Below are 26,246 nucleotides of genomic sequence, written 5' to 3'. Positions count from 1 at the left end.
CTCTTACTGAACTTCAATTAACGATTAAATGGCACCTCCTTTAGCCCCTTGACATGGCACCCTAACATTTAATATAAATACAGGATAAAAGAAAATGGTTGCACCATAAATAACTGAACGATTAAGTTACCCATTTTGTTATAACTTTCATATCCCTCTTAATATGTAGCAATTTTCGAAGTCATGATCAAATGATAAATCCGAGACACAAATATCGTTATCTTCCATAATAATCATCACATTTTCGAGTTAAAACATCAATAAATCAATATAGATGCCGAAATTTTAGGATTAAAGCTTGTATATTTAGACATAAAAGTTCGAAATTTCGAAATGTCCAATTTCAAGATAAATTTGGAAAAAAATTATCGAAATTGCGGGACAAAGCGTTAACAATTTGCCATTTTCGTTGAGGGGAAAAAGTGTCAGCAACACACAAATATGAAAATGCGTTCAAACATCATAACAGAGGCACAGGGTATAATGCAATTTCAGTTAGCTTTATTGACTCTTTATTCATTGTTATTATATTAAGAGAAAATACAATAGAACCCATTAGCCTAATTGCTAGCTAGCTGATTCAAGTTATATTTCATTAAAACGTCTACAAGAGATCTATCAGATATAATGCAATTCTAGAACAAATGTAGGCTTTCGAATACCAGAAGATCTTTAGTTTAATAAATATATTTTAAATTAATTCTTATAGTTCCCATGACCTGTAAAAGTAACCGAAAAGACATTTGCAGCTCTTTCACTGACAGGTGCTTGGCAAACATTTGTTCTTCATCGGAATCGTTGGTCCATTGGTTGGACATCCCAACCATTCCTTTGTAGTCCACAATGGATAGCCAGAGTCAACTCTATCATTAGCATCGTCATAACGCCAGTACAGTTCATCCTTGAAGAGGTACGTGCGACCATTACTCCACTGAATGGCAGCATCTACAGTACCTTGATTGTACCCATGCCAATGAGTATTGGTATCTATGTTACCTCCTTCTGTGCTGTCGCTGTCAGGATTGTATCGCCAGTACTTTGTTCCTGCAATGGCACAAAGTTAATCGAAATTAAAGGGAGTGAAGACTCGCGCACAAAGAAACGTCTGATGCCGGTAGTCGTACCTAGTTTCGAATGGAGTGTAACAGAAGTTTTAGACACAACCATCGATCCCAGAAAATACACACACAGCTCGCTACCGTCTGTAATTAGACACTAGTGTTCAGTCAATACATGCAGCTACGGTCAATACCCACAACACAGTGTACATAGCAGCGATATGTCCATGGACATATCAACAGGAAGTTGTTATGGAACTTCCTGATCTCAGGACCAGATAAAAGATAACAAGGTATCACGTTTCATTACTATCTCCATTTTGTAGCGACGAGAAGAAAACTTAAATTGCAAGCAACGGAAAGTTAACTTTTTTTCAGAGGGTGGCACGCAGTTTGGGGCGAGTCTTCAATGCCTTTTAGTCATAGGATTCGATGATAGACTATAGTTCAATATAAATTCAAAGACGCGTGAAGCCGAATACCAAGAATGCTTGGGCCGATTCCACCTTGAGCAAAGACAACCATTGTCGCAGCATAACAAATTACTGCTCCCAAAGCCAAATTGAGAGACAATGGATACATTACATACATACATTATACAATATACATTGTTATATACATTACATATACATTATACATATACATTATTAATTCTAGGATAGTGTAGGATCGTAGAAAATGGCAACAAATCAATGGATGGCTGTCGGCGAGGCTTTTAGTCATTAGCCTAGTAGAGTTAAATGAAGTGGCACACCTTTAAAGAAGTAACCTTTGCCGTTCGGTTCCCATACAACAGCGGCGTCAATGTCATTCGGTAGTCCATGCCAGGCAGCAGAAATTTGTTTCGGGTACCCGCTGTCCGGAGAGGTACCACTTGTACGCCAGTATTGATCTCCCTGAATTAAGGGTAAACCAAGAGATGAGAACTTTGAAGTTACCCTGCAGCAACAACTCGCATTCGTTCTTGATATAAAACGCAAACATGTCTGAAGAAACTTGCTCATATATATTCTCACTGTGCATATAGTACTGTTTTTATTAGGATGTAGACTACATACATGCTTGGGACTCGATCACACAGACAGTAATACCGATATATTTTCTTTTCAAGCGTACGAATTTAGATGCGTATGCTTACTTCAAGCAACAGTTTAAATTGTGAAAGCGCTCCTGAGAGGTACGTAGTTGTGATATTAAAATTTAAAGCTACAGAAATCGATTTAATTAGGGAAAGAGAAAAGAGGATGTTAAAGACGGAATTTGTTCTACTTGGTATGTGGGGTGGGTGGGGGGGGGGGATGCAATAATAATGAAGCTAAACGAATGTTAGACTAAACTACAACAAAAGCATCCTGCCATGATGAAAATAGACACTGTTTTTAATTAAGATTATCTCCCACAGCAGGTGTGGTGAATAAGGCACCTTTTGTTTCATTAGTACTAAAACAAGCCCTTCATTACTTCTCTGTTTCATCAGTAGATTAGTCACCAGCCCTGGCAACATATGCACTTGCTACTGAATAACTGGCAACAGTTTATTTAAGTTAAGACAGGATGTTACCATCTCCTGATTGGGCAGATTGGTTGCTACCCTGTACCTCTGATTTAGTCTTCCCTATGGTTCTTCCTGTTAAATGTATAATCAGAGCACCCCTACCTACCAAGCAGTGAAGACCACCTTTTGTAGTGTGTAGAAAGTTTAAGTTTGTATTAAATTCATCAGAATGCTGTTAAATAGTCTAGCTCTCGACTATGCCTACCCATAACATAAGTAAAAAGAACTTTGTCTGGAGGCGTCATCATTGCCATATCCATTGTTTACGAAATTCTCTTCTGCTTTACCTTAATTCGTTGGGCGGAAACTGGAAATCTATTCTGCTTAACTTATTTTATTTGGAGGAAGCCCGAACTCTATTCTGCTTACCTTCTTTTTGGAGAAAACCGGAAGCTCTTTAACATATGTAGGAACTGTTCCGAGCCATATTTATTACCTTACCCGGATGGGAACATTTTCTAACTAGTATTTTACGTTGAGACGGACACCCGCGCCCAACCATAACAATCGCCACTAGAAGAGGGAGAGAACTAGACAACCACCCAGCAACTTCTTTCACAAGAACTGTTTAGTTATTTATTGTTTAAGGTTTTCGTTGGAGGCTCTCCAACAGTAAGGCAACTATTTTCGTAATTTTCGTATCGGTTATAATATATTAATATTATATTAATATAGTATATAGTTAATATATTATAAAAAAAATATATTTATCGACTCTGTTGTCCAGTTTCTTACTTATTTTTTATATGTGTCTTCATGATAATGATCAGAAGTACTCGTACTTCCAGAGCATTATATTTCCCAAAGACCAAAGGTCAGTTAGCAACCAAAGCAATTATTGTTTGAATTGTCTTCATTAACGATTATATTGCACATTATTCATAATTACATTGATCATATTAATCGTTACGAAACCTTTTTTAAATGAGATATCACGTTTCTCAGTACCATCTCATGCACAACCTACCTTGAAGAAGTATGTTTTTCCATTACCCCAAAATACTGCTGCATCCAAGTTTGATGGGATGCCAATAAAGACATCACAAATGGGCTTTGGATATCCAGCGGCAATAATTGTGTCACCGTCGGCCAACTTAGCAACTAAGGTGCCTTTGAATGCGTACGTGTTCCCATCGGAAGTTCTTGTTATGGCGTCAAAGCTTCCAGAAACACAACCTTTTAAGAAGAAAAATATGTTCCCATGTTACAAAAGACACGCACCCACTTCATAGACGTTTAAATGACATTAAAAGTCTTAAATGGAATGTCATCAACATATTTAAAAACAAATAAACGAAAAGCGTATGACTATTCATTTCACTACCAAAATTATAACCCTTGAACTATTGGTGGGCACCACAAATTCCAAACTAAGAGAGGAGGAGGGGGTGGTCGCAACATTTGTAAAAACGCACCCTTACGCAGCGCACACCGCGGGAAAATTTAGGGGGATATGAATAGCGTTGTACCTCTATCCTCTTTCCCCAGCTTTATTGTTGTATCAAATTATGAATGCTTAAATTTTGACATGAAATTCAAAACTGTGTCAGAACAGGGTCGTACATTCACCATTTTTCAAGAGGGATGGTAAAAGATTTCGAGATCGGTTTGCAGTGACTAACTGAGCAACACTTCGATAAATAACAAAAGCGGCAACTTTGCCTGATATATAATTACAACTGCACACTGTTTTTGGCTGAAAGTGAAGGCCCCAACAAGCTGCAGCACTTTTAGATACTTCTCGTTCGCCTTTGTAGCGATTTTGGAAAGCAAAATTACATGTCAGAACGATGAGTTACGTTTACCTTACCTTAGAATGTATTTGTCAGGGACCAAGTGAGGGTCGGGGTCCCGGGGCATTGCCCCTCGGAAGATCAAGCGTCTTCAAATATTCATTGCTCTCTCGTAGAGAGTTTAAAGCACACAATACATGCGAGAGAGAGAAATTCAATTTCTATGGAACTCTTGGTGGGGTCCAGGCGGCGAAGCCCGATAAGTTGTTGGATTTGAGATATTTCTTGTGCTCCCGTAGAGGCTTTAAAACACAAAAGTACATGTCAGAAAAGGGAATTTAATTTTGTGGAAGGAATTTCGGGCCCGTATAAGCTGCAATGCTTTCAGACAGTACCCTTGTAGTTATTTTAACTTAAGCACTAAGATACATTCTAGAGATTCCAATTTGATTGAATGTGTTCCAAAGCATTCCAATCAATTTGGGGGTCTCGTTAGAAATCCCTGAAAGTTTTTGCCAAGACACTGTCTGAAAGCATTGCAGCTTATACGGGCCGGAAATTCCTTCCACAAAATTAAATTCCCCTTTCTGACATGTACTTTTGTGTTTTAAAGTCTCTACGGGAGCACAAGAAATATCTCAAATCCATAATACAAATAATTTGTCTTGGAAAAATTATAAATACCAGTGGTGGGAAGAAAACTTATGTACACAGAATAGCCAGTTGGCGTAAACGTGCTTTGAAGTGCATTTTCATAAGGGCTTGTGTCGGTACTGTTTTTTTACCCTCCTGGAAAAGATCGACATCCCTGCTTCTTCTGTAAAGGGGGGATGTTACGCACCGTTCGTTTGGCCGGCCCCTTTACACGTCAACCAACCAGCAGCTTTTTGAACATATTCTCAATCACGTACGCTAAAGCGAGTTTAAGTTTGAGCTTCAGTAAACACTGTATGGAAGTCTTCGAAATATAGCTGCATTTGCTACCTGCAATTTCTAGTTGATCACTAGTGGTATATACCAGCTCGCTAGAAATTATTGCAGACGATATCTTTTCAAACAAATTACCACAACTAGCACATGTATTGAGAAATACAAAATATTTGGAGATCATGGTGAACAAACAAGAGCACCCGTATGAGGACCGATATAATAGCGCCCTCGGTGTAAATGTTGACGATCGCCATTAGAATAACTAAATATTTCCTGGAAAATTGATAGAATAGACCTACGCGTACCATATCTATTTGTTGTTTATGTATGTACTAGAATGGTTGGGGGGGGGGGGGGCGGTGGCGAGGCAACATGATTTCGTTGAAGAAACTATACTAGTATGAACAGTGCTTAACGTCTATCTGTTAGAAACATAGTATTCATACTATTAAAACTGGCAGTACGAGTACTTTTAATAGTGACGTGAAAGTACCTAATAAAAAATGTGCCAATTGTGTGGGACGCATAACGCGTTCCATTTACATATCTGAATATGTACCAACAGAGACTTGAGACATATATATTTAATACTAAGGCCCAAACAAGCCTGTAAACGTTGAGTAAGAGCTGTTTGTAACTTTCCTACTTTTATTAATTGCAATGAATTTCTCTTGACGATAAACCCTCTTGCATACAAGAAACACCGTGGATGTGAATCCCTCAAACACATTTTATGTTATTCGGGACTCGAAAATTCTATTGTTATAATTTCTTATGAAAGAATGATATGACCAATAGGTTAACAACGCCCAAAATAACTCTACCTTGTAATCATGGACGTCCTTTGTTAATAATATTCTTTTCCCTACACATTAGCCTAATGACAAGTGTGATGCACAGTGGGGAATTTATGTCACCGAGACAGCTTTTGGAAGAGAATGAGACTACGTTATTCTTTAATCCCATAATTTTCTCGTATCCCAAATTGACTGTGTACTTCGGAGTGTATCCCCCCCCCCCCCCCCGACTGAACCTCTCGTCAGGCCAGGTTATAATCATGGTAGTGGAACCCCTTTAACTGATATATCGTTCGTGTTTCATCGACATCATAATTAAGTAAGATAACTAAACTCACGAATTGCTGTAAAATGATCATTCCACAATGTATACGTTTTGTCTAATGTAAGTCCATGGTAAGTAATTAACGGAGTGAGAGAGAGAGAGAGGTTGTGAAGGGGGAGGGGGGGGGGGTTGAACAGTTAGAAATGAGCCTTCTGATGACGACCCAGATAATCATATCAGGTATGTTTAAGTTTTCACATTCTTAATGATGCTTTTTCCACTTTATTTACCTAAACCTGATGGACACATCTCTTCTGACGGAATCGTTGTTCTGCTGGTTGGACATCCCAACCATTCCTTTGAAGTCGACAATGGAAATCCAGTGTCAATTCTATTTGCAGCATCGTTATATCGCCAGTACTGTTCACCCTTGAAGAGGTACGTGCGACCATTACTCCACTGAAAGGCAGCATCTACAGTACCTTGATTGTACCCCGGCCAATAAGTATTGGTATCTATGTTACCTCTTTCTGTACTGTCGCTGATAGGATTGTATCGCCAATACTGTGTTCCTGCAACGCAATGAAATATATGGAGATCTTACGTATTTAACTCAATTAGTGTTAAACACAGTTTACGTCGTCTGTGTGAGTATGCAATCATCCTGCACTATACAGTTTACGAATCGGGAGTCTTAATTGTTATTAAATAATATATTAAATCATCCCCAGAAAGGTCAATTGGTTTCTTTAAGGTTATCAGATTCGGTGGCAGGCAATGTGAGACTAATATATATTGAAGAGAAATAGGTACCAAACTGTCAGCTGAAAACTCCCATCTCGATATTTTGTAATTCCTACCAGGAGATAATTATCATGGAATATACCTCGTTTTGACTGTCTAAACCTTCAACTACTCGAGGAAGTGGATCCCAATGGTGATCTATTATTTCATCAGAGCCTATATATGCTCTTCAAAAGCTTTACCAAGGCTGTGATAATTTTGTTGTTGATTTATCTTTAAAAACTCATCCTTTTTGAATGTTTGCGTAACTAGTGTACATATCATACAAGTAATTTAACCTTGATATAGAAATTGATCAAGAATACAAGAGAAGTCAACCTTTGAAGAAGAATCCTTTGCCATTCCCTCCCCAAACAACGGCAGCATCAATATCATTTGGTAATCCCGGCCAATGAGCAGAAATCTGTTTAGGGTACCCGCTATCGAGTGTGGTTCCAGTCGTGGCCCAGTATTGACTTCCCTGGCATAACGAGAAGAAAATGTTGATTGAAAATTGATTTCATAGAAAGTTACCAAAACGACTCCCTAAAGACTGCTGAATTGCTGGAACTGAAACTTATCTCCTCGAAGGAGGGAAACTACTCGAGAATTGAGAGCGAAATGTTCAATTGATGTTTGTAGAGTATCGACTTCAAAATGACTCCATATTACATACCATACCACATAAAAAAGGTTAATAAAACATATCGAGGCGTGACAAACATCATTATTGTTAAATTATTAAGCAGCGCCAATTAAATCGTGGGCAATGGACAATGCGTGGCACTTCTAAGTGAAATTGAGCCTTTAGACGCGTGCCCATGCACGTGCAGCGTTTTTTGTCACGAATGTGTAGACAGATATACATGACATTTACATTGAGGAAATATGTATGTTGAAAATATATAAGAATGGTTTAACAAATATAATCTTGTCTATTTTCCAGTCCATGACGGGTTGTCCCATCGAACTGTTGACATGTCATCATTGCCCGATATCTATGCCTTATGTCATATCCCGTTGTGCACGATCCCTACTGTTGGTCATGCTAACCCGAAGGCAGAAATTACAAGTAGGAAAATATGAATTGGAATGTTCGGCAAGCACACGTACGTAATCCCTACGGATCAGTTTTTACTATTTAAGATAATCGTGGGTTGGCGTGCAATGTCAGCCGTTGATAAACGTGTCACCCTCAGTCACTTGCTGGACATCGAATTATCTATGCTCATGTGAGTTACTGACATTTTAAAGTCTAGGTGACCTGCTGACATATTGAATAAATTAACATTTCACATGCACATTTCACTTACAATTCGGTAATTATGAAAGGCTTCCGTATTTGGGATGCAAATTACCTCCGATTTTACCTCTACATATTGACTCCAATAACCGTGCTCTTGTACCTGGTTCAAGTGCGAGCACTTTCGCATCCGAGTACCTTTCCTCGAGTGCGAATACCGAATACTTGCACACACAAAAAGTAATAAAGTACAACACTCAAATAAGTATGAAAGAATGTGAAAATATCCACTGCATACCGTGGCTATACTGTATGTTACCTTGAAGAAGTAAGTTTTCCCATTATTCCAATTGACTGCAGCGTCGAGGTATGATGGTAGCAAGGGAAATACCTCAGTAATCTCCTTGGGATATCCACAAACAATAGCTGTGCCTGGTTCGTTCAACTTCATCACTAAATTATCCTTGAAAGCGTACGTCTTTCCATCAGAGGTTCGTGTTATAGCATCGAATTGCCCAGAAATGCAACCATCTAGTTCTGCAAAATAATAATTGTGTGATAGCTTGATATTATTGGTTTAAGGGAGGGGTTTCAAAAAGCCGAAGAGTACAATGTGCTTTTACTACGTCATTTCTTATCAAAAGTAAACTAACGAGAAACACCCCCTGTTACAGGCCCCTAAGTAATCTCAATAATTTGTATGATTTTTGCAACAATTAGTTGTATTATAAATCAATATCATAGAATATTATATATTAATCTAAGAATCATAGTATAGAACTGCCTGGTGTGTGTGTGTGCATATCTGGTGTGTGCAGAATATTTGGAAAAGTTGAGAAGCTTCTAGAAGAGTTAGAACATTTGAGAACAATGTAGAACATCTCAACAAGGTACACACTGGAACATGCTAGAACATTGGAGTGCTGCCAAGGGGACATCCCCTGTGCTATTTTTAGAACACTAGGTGAGGATTTCCTGGGAAGGTGAAGTGACCTTTTGGAATGGTTGAACTGAGCTGGAGCTACTGTAAGATGCTTCTAGAATGGATGGACATTGCAAGATCTTTCTGGACTTGTGAAAAGGCTATATAAGCACCTGATGATTTGAGATCAAAAGTTTTTAACCATCTTGGCTCCAGGATTTTAATAACCTCTCGCTCAAGTGAATCCTACAATTCCAGTGTGAGTAAATACTCACTTAGTTTGACAGAAAAGTTATAGCTGTCTTTTTATTAGTGGATTTGCTACAAGTTTACCGGCTTCGAAGTCGCCCATCGTTGTGTAGCCGTCTTTGGTTCTGTGCCAGTCAGCACTACTTATTGTGGCCTCTGAGTTACCCAAGGACAGGAATCCAAGGATAAACAAGCTGCAAGCACAACTTGGACATTCATTAGTAGTCGACCTCGGAAGTGGAAGTCATCAAGTTGGGAGCTGGATTTCTTCAATATTGGACATTCGTCCGTCTACAAGTTTCGCTGGGATATTCGCCAGGACTTTTTGTCACTGCGCTCGCGTCGCGGCACACACCAGGTCGTGAGTAAATTATAGTATAACTTATTAAATCTGTTTTAGTGTAAACTGCTTAGATATTGATAAATGATCTTTGTTTGATTTTAATTACCTTGAACACACAATTAAATAAATACTTATTGTTATATTTAAAGTTAAATTTTACAGTGTGCTGTTTAGTCATTTGAGTTGTGAACCCAAGGGGAGGTGTATTCTGGCCTTGATCGAGTTGATCGTAACAGAATTGGGGGCCTATCCGGGAACGTACACTGTGAAAAATTGAAGTTAATTGTTTTTCAACATTATCTGATTGTGTGTTTACATTGATATTTGTGCTGCATATTGTTGTTTGTAATTTAACTAGTTGTTCACTATGGCATTTGTTGCAGAAGATTTTGTTCAAGATGTATCTTGGGAGGTTTTTGATGAGCTCAAGAAGCCAGATTTAATGGCATTGGCCGTGTATTTGGAAATTGAAGTAAAGCATGCTATGCGTAAACAAGTCATCAAAAATACACTCATTGACCGTTTGGTTGCAGACGATTTGTTAGATGAGGAATGTCTGGAAAACAAAGTAGAAATTCTGGATACTTCAGATTCTGCAGTAAAATTAAAACAATGAGAGATTCAGAAAGAAGTTGAAATGACCAAATTAAAAATTGAGGAACAAGAAAGAAAGGAAAAACTAGATTTGGAAAAGATACTCAAACAGCAAGAGTTAGATGCAAGGCTTCAGATGGAAGAAAAAGAAAGACAGGATAGATTACAAATGGAGGAACGAATTAAATTGAAAGAAATAGAAGCCAAAGTACAAATGGAAAAAGATAAATTAGAGAAACAAGGCTCATCAAGCTTCTCAGACAAATTTGATGCCACAAAGAATATTAGGTTAGTGCCAAAATTTCAAGAAACTGAAGTCGATAAATATTTCTTACACTTTGAGAAGATTGCCGCAAGTTTGAAATGGCCTAAAGAATCTTGGACATTGTTGCTCCAGTCAGTGTTCATCGGGAAAGCTAGAGAAATTTATTCTTCCCTATCAATTGAACAATGTCATAATTATGATGTGGTTAAGAAAGCAGTTCTTAAGGCCTATGAGTTGGTGCCCGAAGCTTACCGGCAAAAGTTCCGAAGTGCAAAGAAAGAAACCAACCAAACTCATGTTGAGTTTGCAAGAGTACAAGAACAAATGTTAGATAGGTGGCTTAGCTCTAAAAATGTGAACAATGAATACAAACAACTTAGGCAATTGGTTTTGGTTGAGCAATTCAAGAGTTGTATCCATGCTGACATCAGGACTCACTTAGATGAGCGTGACATAAATAATTTAGAAGATGCAGCAACAATGGCAGATGATTACGCCCTCACGCATAAGTTGAGTACTAATAATACAGGTGGGCATAATAAGTTTAGTCAGTATCACAAGAATAATTATAATAAGCCTAACCAAAATAAATCATCCCAAAATCAAAATAGCACTAAAGAAGGAAATAAACAGTCAGGTCCCTCAAATCAGGGAAGTAAAGGTCCTTCTAGTGAAAAACCAACCAAGTCATGGGATGGTTTTAAGAAGTCAGTGACTTGTGACTACTGCAAAGAACCAGGCCACACTAAGTCCAAGTGTTGGAAGTTAATGGGAAAGCAGTTGGCTCTACAACAGCAATCTGCACCCACAGGTTGTGCTGTGGCCATGAGATCTCAAGTTAGTTTTCAGGCTGTTAAACAGAAAGATGTTGAGTCTGAGAAAATTAGGGAAGACTTTGAACCATTTGTTTTGGAGGGTTCTGTATCACTTGAGAGTGAGAAAGTTGATCCAAAGCCTATAAAGATCATGCGTGACACTTGTTGTGCACAGTCAATGATTTTGGAAGGGTCATTGCCCTTTAGTGAAGTAAGTGCAACAGGTGAAAATGTCTTGATTCAGGGCATTGGTATGGATATTATTAGTGTCCCTCTTCACAAGATGAATTTAGAGTCTGATTTGGTCTCAGGTACAGTCATAGTTGGAGTGAGGCCTGAACTCCCAGTCAAAGGTGTTTCTCTGTTGTTAGGTAATGATTTGGCTGGTGGAAAAGTACTTCCTCAACCAATTGTTACCCGTGAACCCTGCACGGAGGCTGGTAATGATGACGAAAGTAGTGTCGTCTTTCCAGCTTGTGCAGTAACAAGAAGTATGACTCAGAAAGCAATGCTTGAAGCAAATAGTAAGGATAAAGGGGATGACTTGGTCCCTAATCTAGATTTAGAGGGAACATTCATGACAGAGTTGGATGAACCAGGTCGTCTTCTCTCTTCAGGGGAGAAAAGTTCTCCAAAACATAGCCAAGACTTCAAGCCCATGCTTAATGGGGACAGTGATACTGATCCCTTGAGTCACAATAAGTTAGTCATAGAACAGGAAAATGACCCTGAACTTAAGGACCTTGGTCAAAGGGCATTGACCCTACAGGAAGGTGAAGAAGTTCCTGTCTGTTTTTACAAACGGAATGGTGTTCTGATGAGGAAATGGAGACCACCTGATGCTCCAGCAACTGATGAATGGCAAGTCATTCATCAGATTGTAGTTCCCAAAGTATATCACAGGGAGGTCATCAGCATTGCCCATGATAGTCCCATGGCAGGACATCTAGGAATTAGGAAGACACATGATAGGATCTTGAATCATTTCTGGTGGCCTACACTTAGGAAGGATGTTTCTGAGTATTGTAGATCTTGTCACACTTGTCAAGTAGTGGGCAAGCCTAATCAGAAAGTCCCTGCGGCTCCTTTAAAGCCTATACCGGCGTTTGATGAACCATTTAGTCGGGTTATAGTTGATTGTGTAGGACCTCTCCCTAAGACTAAGTCAGGTAATCAGTATCTGTTGACTATCATGTGTGCCTCTACCAGGTTCCCAGAAGCTATACCCTTGAGAAATATTAAGGCTAAGACAATTGTGAAGGCTCTAACCAAGTTTTTCACTCTTGTAGGACTTCCAAAGTCGATACAGTCAGATCAAGGGTCAAATTTCACGTCAGGCTTATTTCAGGAAGTCATGTATGAGTTAGGAATAGAACAATACACCTCTAGTGCATACCATCCGGAGTCCCAAGGAGCTTTAGAGAGATTCCATCAGACTCTAAAGAATATGATTAGGACTTACTGTTTCGATTTTGAAAAGGATTGGGATGACGGTGTTCACCTACTATTGTTTTCTGCAAGAGAAGCAGTTCAGGAAACATTAGGCTTCAGTCCCTTTGAGTTAGTATTTGGGCGTACAGTTCGAGGTCCCTTAAAGCTTCTGAAAGAAAAATGGCTGAATGATGAAATTGATACAAACCTTTTGGATTATGTTTCCAAATTCAAGTATAGGCTTAATAGAGCAAATGAAATTGCTAGGGATAATCTAAAAGAGGCCCAAAGCAAAATGAAAAGGTGGTATGATAAGAATGCCAAAAGTAGAGTATTTAGCACAGGAGACAAAGTACTGGTCTTGTTTCCAATACCTGGACACCCACTCCGGGCCAGATACCATGGGCCTTATACAGTAGAGTCAAAAGTGGGTGAAGTTGACTACATTGTCAAGACGCCAGATAGGCGCAAAAGTAGGCAATTGTGCCATATAAACATGCTCAAAGAGTATGTTGATAGAAATGATGATGGCAGTGTAAAACCAGTGTGCTCTGTAGGCCCTAGTAATGATAGTAGTCATGACGACACTCCAGAAATGGAAGTTGATCAAAATGACAATAGTGATGATAGGCAGCATGAATATCCTATGAAGTTGCAAAACTCTGACGTGCTTGCAAAGTTGAATGAAAAATTAGGCCATCTTTCAGAAAATGTGCAGTGTGAATTAAAGCAATTAATTCACGAGAGAGAAGATATTTTCCCCGATGTTCCTAGTAGGACTAATGCTGCTGATCATGACGTTGATGTGGGTGACCATGAACCAATCAAACAACACCCCTACAGAGTAAACCCACTGAAGAGAGCACATCTCAATAAAGAAATTGAGTATATGTTAAAAAATAACATAATAGAACCTAGCAAAAGTGAATGGAGTTCCCCATGTATTCTGGTTCCAAAACCAGATGGTTCCTTTAGATTTGTGACAGACTTTAGAAAAGTCAATCAGTGCTCGAAAACGGATTCGTATCCGATTCCGCGTATAGACTATTGCATTGATAAAATTGGCAATGCAAAATTTGTTAGCAAGTTTGACCTTTTGAAGGGGTATTGGCAAGTCCCCCTCACTGATCGCGCCAAAGAAATTTCGGCCTTTTGCACCCCAGATGCCCTTTATCAGTATCGGGTTATGCCGTTTGGTATGAAAAATGCACCGGCAACGTTTCAGAGAATGGTCAATTGTATTGTGGCTGATATTGAAGGCTGTGAAGCCTATGTAGATGATTTGATTGTCTACAGCCAAACTTGGGAACAACACATAGGGCAACTCCGTCACTTGTTTAAGAAATTGTCACAAGCCAAACTAACAGTTAATTTGGTTAAAAGTGAATTTTGTCAAGCCAATGTTGTTTATTTGGGTCATGTAGTAGGCCAAGGCAAGGTCAAGCCTATCAAGGCTAAGGTTGAAGCAATTGAGAAATTCCCCACACCAAAGACTAGGAAAGAGCTTCAGCGATTTCTAGGTATGGCTGGATATTACAGGAAGTTCTGTCAGAATTTTTCTGATGTGGCCAGTCCACTGACAAATTTGTTGGCAAAGAATGTCAAATATGTTTGGTCAGAGGAAACCGAAAATGGTTTCAACAAAATCAAAGCCATACTGATTAGTGAACCAGTTCTGATAGCACCAGACTTTCAGAAACAATTCAAGTTGGCCATAGATGCCAGTGACATAGGGTGTGGTGGAGTTCTAATGCAAGTTGGTGAAGATGGAATAGATCACCCTATTTCATACTTCTCCAAAAAGTTTGACAAGCACCAAAGAAATTACTCCACAATTGAAAAGGAGTGCCTTGCTCTCATTTTGGCATTGGAGCATTTTGATGTATATTTGGGTACCACTGTGCACCCAGTGCTTGTCTTCACAGATCATAACCCCCTGACCTTCATCCACAGGATGAAAAACAAAAATCAGAGACTAGTAAGGTGGAGTTTGACCTTGCAGGAATACAACCTGGACATCAGGCATATCAAAGGCAAAGATAATGTGATGGCTGATGCCTTGTCCAGAGTTGGATAGTTTATCATTAACAAGCAAAGAGTTTTAAAAGAAAAGGTGTCATTGTAAATAAATTCTGTATGTAAACCTTTAAGGTTATGAGTGCCTTAAATAGGCTTAAATGTTCATATGAGATTAAAAGTTAAGAAAGTTTTCTTTTCAATCAAACTTTCTTTCTTTAAGGGGGAGGGTGTTACAGGCCCCTAAGTAATCTCAATAATTTGTATGATTTTTGCAACAATTAGTTGTATTATAAATCAATATCATAGAATATTATATATTAATCTAAGAATCATAGTATAGAACTGCCTGGTGTGTGTGTGTGCATATCTGGTGTGTGCAGAATATTTGGAAAAGTTGAGAAGCTTCTAGAAGAGTTAGAACATTTGAGAACAATGTAGAACATCTCAACAAGGTACACACTGGAACATGCTAGAACATTGGAGTGCTGCCAAGGGGACATCCCCTGTGCTATTTTTAGAACACTAGGTGAGGATTTCCTGGAAAGGTGAAGTGACCTTTTGGATTGGTTGAACTGAGCTGGAGCTACTGTAAGATGCTTCTAGAATGGATGGACATTGCAAGATCTTTCTGGACTTGTGAAAAGGCTATATAAGCACCTGATGATTTGAGATCAAAAGTTTTTAACCATCTTGGCTCCAGGATTTTAATAACCTCTCGCTCAAGTGAATCCTACAATTCCAGTGTGAGTAAATACTCACTTAGTTTGACAGTAAAGTTATAGCTGTCTTTTTATTAGTGGATTTGCTACAAGTTTACCGGCTTCGAAGTCGCCCATCGTTGTGTAGCCGTCTTTGGTTCTGTGCCAGTCAGCACTACTTATTGTGGCCTCTGAGTTACCCAAGGACAGGAATCCAAGGATAAACAAGCTGCAAGCACAACTTGGACATTCATTAGTAGTCGACCTCGGAAGTGGAAGTCATCAAGTTGGGAGCTGGATTTCTTCAATATTGGACATTCGTCCGTCTACAAGTTTCGCTGGGATATTCGCCAGGACTTTTTGTCACTGCGCTCGCGTCGCGGCACACACCAGGTCGTGAGTAAATTATAGTATAACTTATTAAATCTGTTTTAGTGTAAACTGCTTAGATATTGATAAATGATCTTTGTTTGATTTTAATTACCTTGAACACACAATTAAATAAATACTTATTGTTATATTTAAAGTTAAATTTTACAGTGTGCTGTTTAGTCATTTGAGTTGTGAACCCAAGGGGAGGTGTATTCTGGCCTTGATCGAGTTGATCGTAACACCCCCCCCCCCCGGCATCATAACAAAATGTATGATGGGTGTGCTCAATGTTGATTTCAAAGCATTGAATGCCTGGAATGTTTCAGTTGATTTTGGTAATTGTCGACACGAATCGATGCAGAAATTCGATAGTAATGCAGCTCACTACGTCTACTTAAGTAGTCACGCTTAATTGGAGTACTGAAGAATGAATTAATATATTTGCAACATGATTACTTCTGAACGAAACTATATAGCTGGTAATGGTGAGAAGAGCTTGATTCCGTTGTTTTGACTTTTGATAAATTTAATAAAACCTGCATCTCACTATAAGCTTAAACTAACCGTGTTACTATACTTGACACTTATTTGGTAATATGGTAGTACATTTCAACATTTAAAATCCATAGTTACAGCTGTCATTTCTCGTTATCTTTCACAGGATACTTAAAAGCAGAACATGCTAAACACTCCGATAAGACAGGAAAATACACCTTGAGTTGTAACTTGGTGGTAATGTACCACAATGGAAGGTTATGTGTTAGATAAAACATAATGTTTGATACATATTCCGTTTCTACCCTTTGCTCTTGGCAATAATACCCAGTTTATACCATGGAAAACTGTATGACGTTTACCCTGAAAGAAAGTAAAAATATAGAAGTCGGCAGCACTGGTCAGATTAAATTGTGATTCTTCATCGACGTTTTGTTTCTAGAAATTGTAATAACTGTCTTAGACAATATTGTATCACTACCTACTATACAACGCTATAGAACAAAATAGTACCATAAAGCAATACTTCCCACCCCCGCCAGACCTTCAAAAATTTTAAATGAATCAACAAAGCTTACATTTGTATCACAATAGATGTAAGTTTGCTTCTGGGAGCTGACACAGTGCACGTGGCATGTGTTGTTAATCTTTTGAAATTCGGTCAATATACCTGACAGAAATCGACAAATATCTCGCTATCGTGACTACCATATCAAGGAAATATTATGTGCAGCATACACCAGTTGTGACATATTGCTGACAGTAGAAAGAACAACCATTTTAGAGGGCTACCATTTTTTGTAGAGCTTGATATATCAACAGAGGATCAAATCAGGCACATCAAAAAAAGTTTGGAGATATTTTACCCGATAACGATGAACACGTGCATGAGTCCGGTACACACACGTCTACCAGTGGCATCGTTGGTTCGTTGGTTGGACATCCCAGCCATTCCTTTGAAGTCGACAATGGAAATCCAGAGTCAACTCTATTTGCAGCATCGTTATATCGCCAGTACTGTTCACCCTTGAAGAGGTACGTGCGACCATTACTCCACTGAAAGGCAGCATCTACAGTACCTTGATTATACCCACGCCAATAAGTATTGGTATCTATGTTACCTCTTTCTGTGCTGTCGGTGATAGGATTGAATCGCCAATACTCTGTGCCTGAAATGTAGTGACGTAAAATATGAGTCGGAGATCAATGTTTAAGAAACTTTGCACAAGAAAGAGACTGGGTCCAAAAGATTTATCATTTTAGTGTTACACGGCGCCGTCGAAACAATGACTTTCGCCTACTGTGGTATTTACAATGCTGAAACGAAACAGTTACTACACATGATCTTAGCCAATGATCGAAAAATGAAGGAGCCTATATGGTAAGAATGGAAATCATGAAGCCATTGAATAAATCAAATGATGTACTTATTCCGTTGAAATGCTGATAACAACAAACTGGTGATCTGTGTGTATCCGATGAGCTGAAAAAACACAGTTATAACTGATTTCGTGCCCTGGACTAAAGACTGACCTAAAGGTTTTCATATTACACGGATATAATAACCCAGAAGCAGTATTAATGGCGACACACACCCAATTACCATAATTGGTCTATGTGATATAAATTATTGTGATGTATAACTTCCACAAACAGCTGAGAAAAAATAGCTTTATTTGGAAGATATATCACGGTTTTTCACAAACACAATTAAGTTGAAGGCTTGAGCACTGAAGTTTGAATAACATATTATGAACCACATGTGGTTCGATTTATTTTCTCTTCGCTATGTTTTTTTTTTTTGTGGAAGGGGAGTGGGTGACTGGGTTGTGTATTACATACTACTGCATTAAGCACTTAATCAATTTGGTCTTCGTCTTCCTAATTGAAATGATTATATACGATAACGTTCTGTCATGTCTTAATATAACTTCTCTACCACTTATCTATTAATATCTGCCACTGAAATACTGAATATATACGGTTCATGTGAATGCTGCCAAGCGTGAATCTTGGCGATCAGTGAAGCCGGCTGACAAGTAAGTAGACATGAACATTATGAAAAAACGCACAAATAAGTGAAAGATGTTGATACCTTTGAAGAAGAAGCCTTTGCTGTTTCCTCCCCAAACGACGGCGGCATCAATATCATTTGGTAGCCCAGGGAAATAATCGGAAATCTGTTTAGGGTAACCGTCATCTGGTGTGGTCCCAGTCGTGCGCCAGTATTGACTTCCCTGAACAATAGAAACAATTAACTGTTAATGAGGTTCATGAGGATTTTTAATGAGTTGCTATTATAAAGTTTTTGTTAAGCAATTCATAGGGATTTAAATATTTAATGATGCTAATGAACGCTATAGTCGGGCCCTATGAAGAGAGGGCGAATCCTAGCAAGTGTTAGTCATAGTGTTAATACGTCCCTCATTTTGTATTGCTTTAGAACCAATGGACATAAAATCAAGCTTCCGTCATCCGGACGTCCAATTTTATTTGGTAGGACAATATTATATTAAAGCCAGCAATTTCTAAAACAGTGAAGAAGGTAGTAATGTCACTGGTAGAACTCTATACTCTAGATTAGACAACACTATTCTTTGTTTTGTTATGTTACACTAGAAATAGGAGAAGGAGAAAGAGAAGGCGAAACTCTCAAAGTAAAATAAATTCTTCTACTCAATTGAGTTTCAGTTTGTCTACCATTTCTCCCCATTGAAAAACCGGTTTCGCTGCAAATGGTATTTCCGTTTACTCTGTCGAGTTCCAAGACATTTACAAGAATGTCGATGCACAATTACATAGTTTTTCAACACATTGGAGGCTTAAATTCTGTTCAATTTATTTGAGCGTTACAATGGTACTGCCCTGTTTTCGTTTGTGTACTCATCCCTCGTCTGCGAAGGCCGGCACATGCGTTATGTTTTCTTAGGGCTTACGGAAGGAAACTAGAGTATGGAGAGTAACTTAGTATTTTGTACGTATTTGTCTGAAATCTAGCATAAATCTTTAATTATGACACTACAAAGCTCAGCGCGAGATGTGTGCTCCTGTTCCGATCATTCTAAATATCTTTTTCGAAAGCACTACTGTGACTGCTACAACTTACCTTAAAAAAGTATGTTTTACCATTTGTCCAATATATTGCAGCATCGAGGTTTGATGGTATCCCAGGAAAGACCTCACATATGGCTTTAGGATAACCAGAAGCGACATCCGTGCCTGCGTCGATTAACTGCACGACTAGGTCATCCTTGAAAGCGTAGGTATTTCCATCAGACGTTCTTGTTATTGCATCGAATTGTCCAGACATGCAAAAATCTGCAAGAAAAACATATTACTTTATCTTCGATTTTCCACTTAATTGGAGGGCCCAAAGGGGGTTTAAAGCGCAAAGAGGGAAGAATTTCGTAACATCTGATTATGATTATGATATTATTACTATTAAGCACCTAAAAGTGTAATGTCATTCGCTCCTACACATTTGTTATACTTTCATTCCCCCAAAGAAGCTTTACTCGACAACTCCGAGGCTTCACATTTACTGTTACATCGTCATACTTCAGCAAAAAGAAACTGCTCTTACTATGAAACTGAGCCTAGCTATTTATTTTCCCACATTCTACAAAATCAGAAAAGGCTACAACTTCTTAGAAATCTTTCATGAAATATCATACTTTTGCATTTGCTGAGGTCAAACCTGATTGACCAATCAGAACGCGCGACAGCCCATATAAGATTTTTGTGTGTAAAATCTCTCGCATGCATTAAAGCCAATGGCATCTCTCCATTGAAAAACTGTGTAATTTAGGTTAACATGAACTATTTTCGCACAACTAATAGTAGTACTGTAGTCCAAATCGTTTACGATTTCGGACCCCGCAATTGCTTCAAATACTTTTGCAATCAGTGTTCTAATACCACTCTTGTGATTTCAGTACAAAGGAATTTTGATATACATTTTGCTCAAGTGGATATTTTGAAAAATGCCGATGGCGAAATCAAAGGGACATTACAGCATATTTGCTGTCGGTCTGCCGGTTGAATATATTCTGGGGATGGCTGCAAAATGCTATATAACTTTATGCTTACAGCACGGTTTAACGTTACAGTATGTCCCAACTGATTGTATAAGTACGTTACTGTTTTAGTTAACTGCAAACGTATAGAGACTGGTATCAACCGGGTATTATACTTCATACAATAAGAAAAAATGGCCGCTCTTCAAATTGGCGGTGACGACGGTTTCACTTGATGTATTTCAAAGTCGTATTGGTAAAATCTACAATGATATGGGTTATTAGTTTGGAATAAACATGTTCTAGCACTTATAAATCTCTGGTTTTATACTGAACTTCCCCTTTAAAGGTAAATCAGTCTGAATTGGTGAAAGTACCATCCGGTTTTTACGTTGTCTTAAAGGCCATGCATGGTATAAACATAAGCTTAAAACCATAAACACTCAGCATTCTTGCGGCTTTAGCTTGATTAGAAGGACATTGTAAAGGAAATCAATGTTATCCTTACTTTTACATTTGATCTTCGACAAAGTTAAATTGAAAGTATTAGCCTATCGTTCCTTTTGTTACCATTTGATATTGAAGTGATGTCTCATTTTTACAAATCTCTAGAATCCTGTATCCGAGTTTAGATTATAAGAAATGTTCATAAGAAAAATTGTTGGGTTCCGTTATTGCTACCAGCAAAATGAAAAGTATTCGATGTTTACCTTCTTTTATTTCTTGTATTCTGATATCTTGCAAGTGTCGATGTACTGGTATATCGTGTGTATCGACGTTAGTCGTGTGTGTCGGCTTCCCCCCATGATTAACCATTTACATGTATCATGGTTCAATAGCTCAGTGGTAAACTTATGCAGGTATTATGACATGCCTGGCAATAACCAGAACACACGAACGTAATAAAAGTTAGACTTTTATTCAAGATGTAGAAATTTAAAATCTTAACACCAGCATGTTCATTACAAAAATGTAACCTATGTATACTCGTATATCGTCCACTCTTTTTACCCAATTTCAAGGAGGAAACGTCTGAAAACACCCATTTATTCCTTGCAATGGAAGGAAATAACGCAATTTCGCAAGCTACATAGGTGAGACTGAAAGAAAATATACCAAACACAGGCTAGCCACGAAAGTAAAAATTAGGTCTAGGCCAAACGGTCAAAACAGAGATTTGATTGGCGCATGACTGTTGGGCGGGACTTGCAAATTTTGATTGACGTTAGTACAATCTAGGGACTCGTTAACAAATCTGGCTAATTTTATTCAGCTCAAAATGTTTCACGACAGATAACTCAATAAAAATGATGATTATTTATATGAAAATTGCATACAACGGTGTCATTTTAACTCAACTTTTTGGGCAGTAAGCTGGGAAGGTCGAAGTTAAAATTTGGCAAACACACATTGAGACTTTTATCATTTTCAACCAACAAAATCGTTAAAACATTATCTTTCTACGCCATTTTGAGCCATTTAAGAACCATTGACAAATATAATGTAAGCAGTCAGTCAGTGAACAGTCAGTAATTTGATACACACAACAAAGTTAATTTAAGTATGCAATCAATGCAGTTGCAGTCATCATCATATTATTTGGTTGTATGAAGACATTGATCTCATCACTTCGGAGCCTGCACAACGCCATGCACCCATAAAGTCTGTGCAGTGCATGAGCATTCCGGTTTGGAATAAACGAAACACCTTTCTGAAGCTTTGAACTTGATTGATCTCATAACCTAATATGTTCTAAATGGCATTGAGTGTCACTACTATTCCACATGACCTTCGACCTACATTGATCACATAACCTTTTGTGTTTTACATTCATGAATACATTGCACACTTTCAGGGTATGTACACGGTTAATTATGAGTGTTTCGTCCATCTTGTCGCTTGGCACAAGCGTAATGGTTTTATTTTTTATTTTGGCGGTTTATTTGATATTTGATCTTGTGATGTCATTGATTAAGGTGGTACTAAATCCCATGCCCCGCAAAAGGTCCACCAAGTTTGAAGTTTGGAATAGTTCGGAAAGCTGGTTTGTTAAAACTTTGGTCAAATGTTTCGCTTGACCTCCTTTGATCACATGGCCTTTGTTGATTTACATTAATTTATGCGATGTGAACTTGCAAATCTGATATCCCACATGAGTTGGAAGGTTTTGGCCATTTTGTATACTTGGTATGCTCATAATAGCCAAAATGCTGTTTTTGGTTACCGTACTTAACCAGGCTATGACCCTATGACGTCACACGTCTGCATGCATGTGTCTCATGCCCAGGCACACAATCACTAAGTCTGAATAAAAAAATGGAACCCTACTACCTATTCCAATATCCCCATGATGGATCTGCTAATACCCGTACAGTTTCACAACATTCATTTCCATGGTAACCGTTGCTATGGTAACCGATAGAGCACTTATCGGCAGCACCAGCCGAATACAGTATCTCATCGCCATGTATATTGCATGTAGAGAGATGAGTGAATCTGATACGAAGTAACCTAATTGTAGCTCAAATTATAGCTCAAATCAATGGATTTTCGAGGTAGATACGTCTTCCCATGTAACAAAAATTCATACCGTATAATGTTGATATTATACGATTCTTTTTTAGGATATTGTCTGATATGACGCAGGAATAGATATGTATTCCTGGACAAGTTACCAGAGAACATTTTTAATTCGGATGTGGGATTTATCATTCAATCTTCCCTCTCTTTAGTCTTTCCCCTGACATTTTTTTTGTTGTTGCGAAAATACAAAAAGAAAAGAAAAAAGAAGAAAATACAAAATGTCACATTTTAATTACAAACTATGGATTAGGTATTTTGTTGTTATTACGAAAAGGGGCACTTTTAAATTATAAATGGATTGATATCATATAGTAATATTGTACACACATATTTAGCGTGTTAAACTGCCAAACTATAGAGATAACATTAATGCTTTGAGAACGCTAACGAAGTGAGCAAACGTTTACGCAAAGACCTCTAGTCTGATCAGGGGCGTATCCAGGGGGGGGGGCGCAACAGGCGCGCGCCCCCCCCTATTGGCCGTCACCAAAAAAAAAAAAAATTTAGCAAAAAAAAAAAAGAAAAAAAGAAATTGATGACGACCTTTATGTGAGATGTCGGTGATCGCTCAACCCCCCCCCCCCTCCCGTATGCTTTATTTTTTGTTTGCCAAAAAAAGGTTCTGGCGAAGTTCGGCGGCATAATAGTTTTAGAAACATAGATGGTAATTGTGTTTGTATTATCACTATAAACACTAAATGACATGCCAGCCATACTAAATTGTGCATTTTGAGTCCATATTTACTGGAAATGTTGCTTATTATTATGGTCGAAAAATGGATCACATATGGCCATGGGCGGCGATCCTGGGTGGAGGGGGATATATCCCCCCATGAAAATGGGTGGAGGGGATGTAATGCACCATACCCCCCCCCCCCACCAAATGCCAGGGATAAGAATATTTTCATGCCTACATTTATGCATCTTCGTTAATGTACGGCTCTTTTTTAGCTTCATTTCTCGCCTACCATAAACGCAGTGCGATCTTTTCAAATAAAGCGTCTTTATAAAGCAAAAATAGTTGACTGTAGGCTTCATTGGCCCTATAACAACAAAATGTATTATTGCGCCCACGGTATTGATATAGTACATATATGCACCCTCATAGTATTCATATAGGCCCTATAGTAGGCCTACACACGTACATGTTCCCTCGAACAGCTGAGAATCTCATGTAACCAGGGTAATGCTTAATACACGTTTCACCTGGATGCCCTAGCAATCGGTACCTAGGAATGTAACTATGTGTAATTGTGTATTGCATGTGTATAGGCCTATAATAGCCTGCATGAGGCCATTTTCTTCATCGAATAATATAACAGAGCTCTCGAACATTCTAACGTTGCGCCTGAAACAAGATTGACAGGGGCAATTTTCCCAAAATAACACCCGAAATTAAAAAAAAAAGTATTTTGGATCCTGATTATGAGATATTTCGGACATGACATCCCTATTTTAAAGTTGGGTATATGCCGCTTGGAAACCTCGGGAAGTGCCGTTTCCCGGGCCATCTAAAGGGTTTGTTAATCCCAAAATTTTCTTGTACGCTTCGCGCCAACTCATGGTGGCGCTACGCTTAGATAGTCAACAAGGTCATATCCCCCCCCCCCCCCGCCCCACTCGGAAGTACGGATAGCCGCCCATGCATATGACACCATTTTGCATTTCAGCCCTTCTTTGAAAGCAAAATTTGTACACCTCCTCCCCTTAGACCCATCCCCCAGGACGGCGATCATTCATGCCTGGCGCCCCCCCCCCTATTGGAAAATCCTGGATACGCCCCTGCTGATAAAGCAAAGAAATAGCTTAAACACTTCATGACAGGTAGGCTAGGTATTACACCGTTATTGTTACGCTCAATACATATTTGGATCCCATTTTTGGCACGAATATTTATGAATCAACCATTACGTGAACGTTGATGAAAGTTTCGGACTAATGAAACCATGGGCCCATTTTTTTTTGCATACGGAATGAAGGAAAATGGCGATCTTCGTAAATTTTTTTTAGGACTTTTTGGTATTCATTCCACACTATACATTTTTTTGTCACTCCAGCCTTATGACGTAATACAAAGTTTTACAGAACATCAGATGTGTGCAACGGAGAGAAAATATATTACAAATGTTTGATTGTCATTGCTGAAAAATTGAGCGGGGCAATACAAACGACTTTCGTGATTTTCAACTTAAAAAATTCAATATTAAGTATATCTGGATTTTTGTAAGTTGGGAAGCTATCTCTGTATATGTACTGCAACATTAACCAAATAAAATTATGTTTTAATTTGTCGGTGCCTTACTCGTTTTTCATGAATCTAATGTATAACGAAAACAGAAATAAATGTAAATCAGCCCAGCGTCACCTCTACGAGGATTGTCATAGAACATAGGTTCTATAAAGAAATATTTTATATAGCATATATGTTATTTAATAGGCAAAGTAACATACTTAATATATAAAAAAACGTTTTGTCAAGAAATTAAATCAGCACATTGTACAGTATGATACATACCACTCGCTGATGACCATGAAATCATAGAGAGCAGCACCCCAGCAAGGAACACTTCATATATTTCACGCCGAATCATATTTGGTTGTTTTTCTTTCTCGGTTCCAACGATCAAACTGATGTACTTTGCATTTCCTATGCCTTTTATTAATGTCAGCATGGTGTCACCTTTCACCCATTGTTCCAACCTTACCAAACAACAATTGATTTAATCAGTTAAACTACTTTGTCCAATGAATGAAATGTAATACTTTAATCAAGGCACCAACTTACATACGAGAATATGAAGACACAATGGTTTATTTGATATGTCGAATGAAAGACGGTTGAAAGTCAATATTGTCTGTCCATGTTCAAGACAGTATTTCTATGCCACGTTGACTGTTTTGGGAAAACAATGTGAAAGTCATCAATCGAAGTGGCTGGACTATTTAGTCTAGCGCACAGACTTTCAGGTCAGCTTCTTACAAGCAATACTAACGCAATAGAAAATTGCGAGATTTTCGAGGACTAAATTATCGTGCACTACAAATTGTAGTACCGTAACGGCAAATTGCCTTTAAAAGTC

The 26,246-nt window shown here is 38.4% G+C and overlaps 1 protein-coding gene across 1 annotated transcript; it reads right to left on the bottom strand.

Annotated features, from left to right (window-relative positions):
• Positions 1-484: 484 nt before the first annotated feature.
• On the bottom strand, positions 485-25,853 carry LOC139985089 (uncharacterized). The gene is made up of 10 exons (XM_071999285.1): positions 25,682-25,853; positions 19,674-19,885; positions 18,663-18,804; positions 17,434-17,736; positions 8,684-8,901; positions 7,461-7,602; positions 6,629-6,910; positions 3,581-3,789; positions 1,813-1,954; positions 485-1,044 (listed from the first exon to the last, which is right to left on the bottom strand). The coding sequence occupies exons 1-10, from the start codon at positions 25,836-25,838 to the stop codon at positions 755-757; spliced, it is 2,097 nt and encodes a 698-aa protein (XP_071855386.1). The 5' UTR covers positions 25,839-25,853; the 3' UTR covers positions 485-754.
• Positions 25,854-26,246: the final 393 nt, after the last annotated feature.

Source organism: Apostichopus japonicus, chromosome 17, assembly GCF_037975245.1.
Source record: "Apostichopus japonicus isolate 1M-3 chromosome 17, ASM3797524v1, whole genome shotgun sequence".
NCBI classification, from domain to species: Eukaryota; Metazoa; Echinodermata; class Holothuroidea; order Aspidochirotida; family Stichopodidae; genus Apostichopus; species Apostichopus japonicus.
This window is presented reverse-complemented; position numbering and strand designations above follow the sequence as displayed.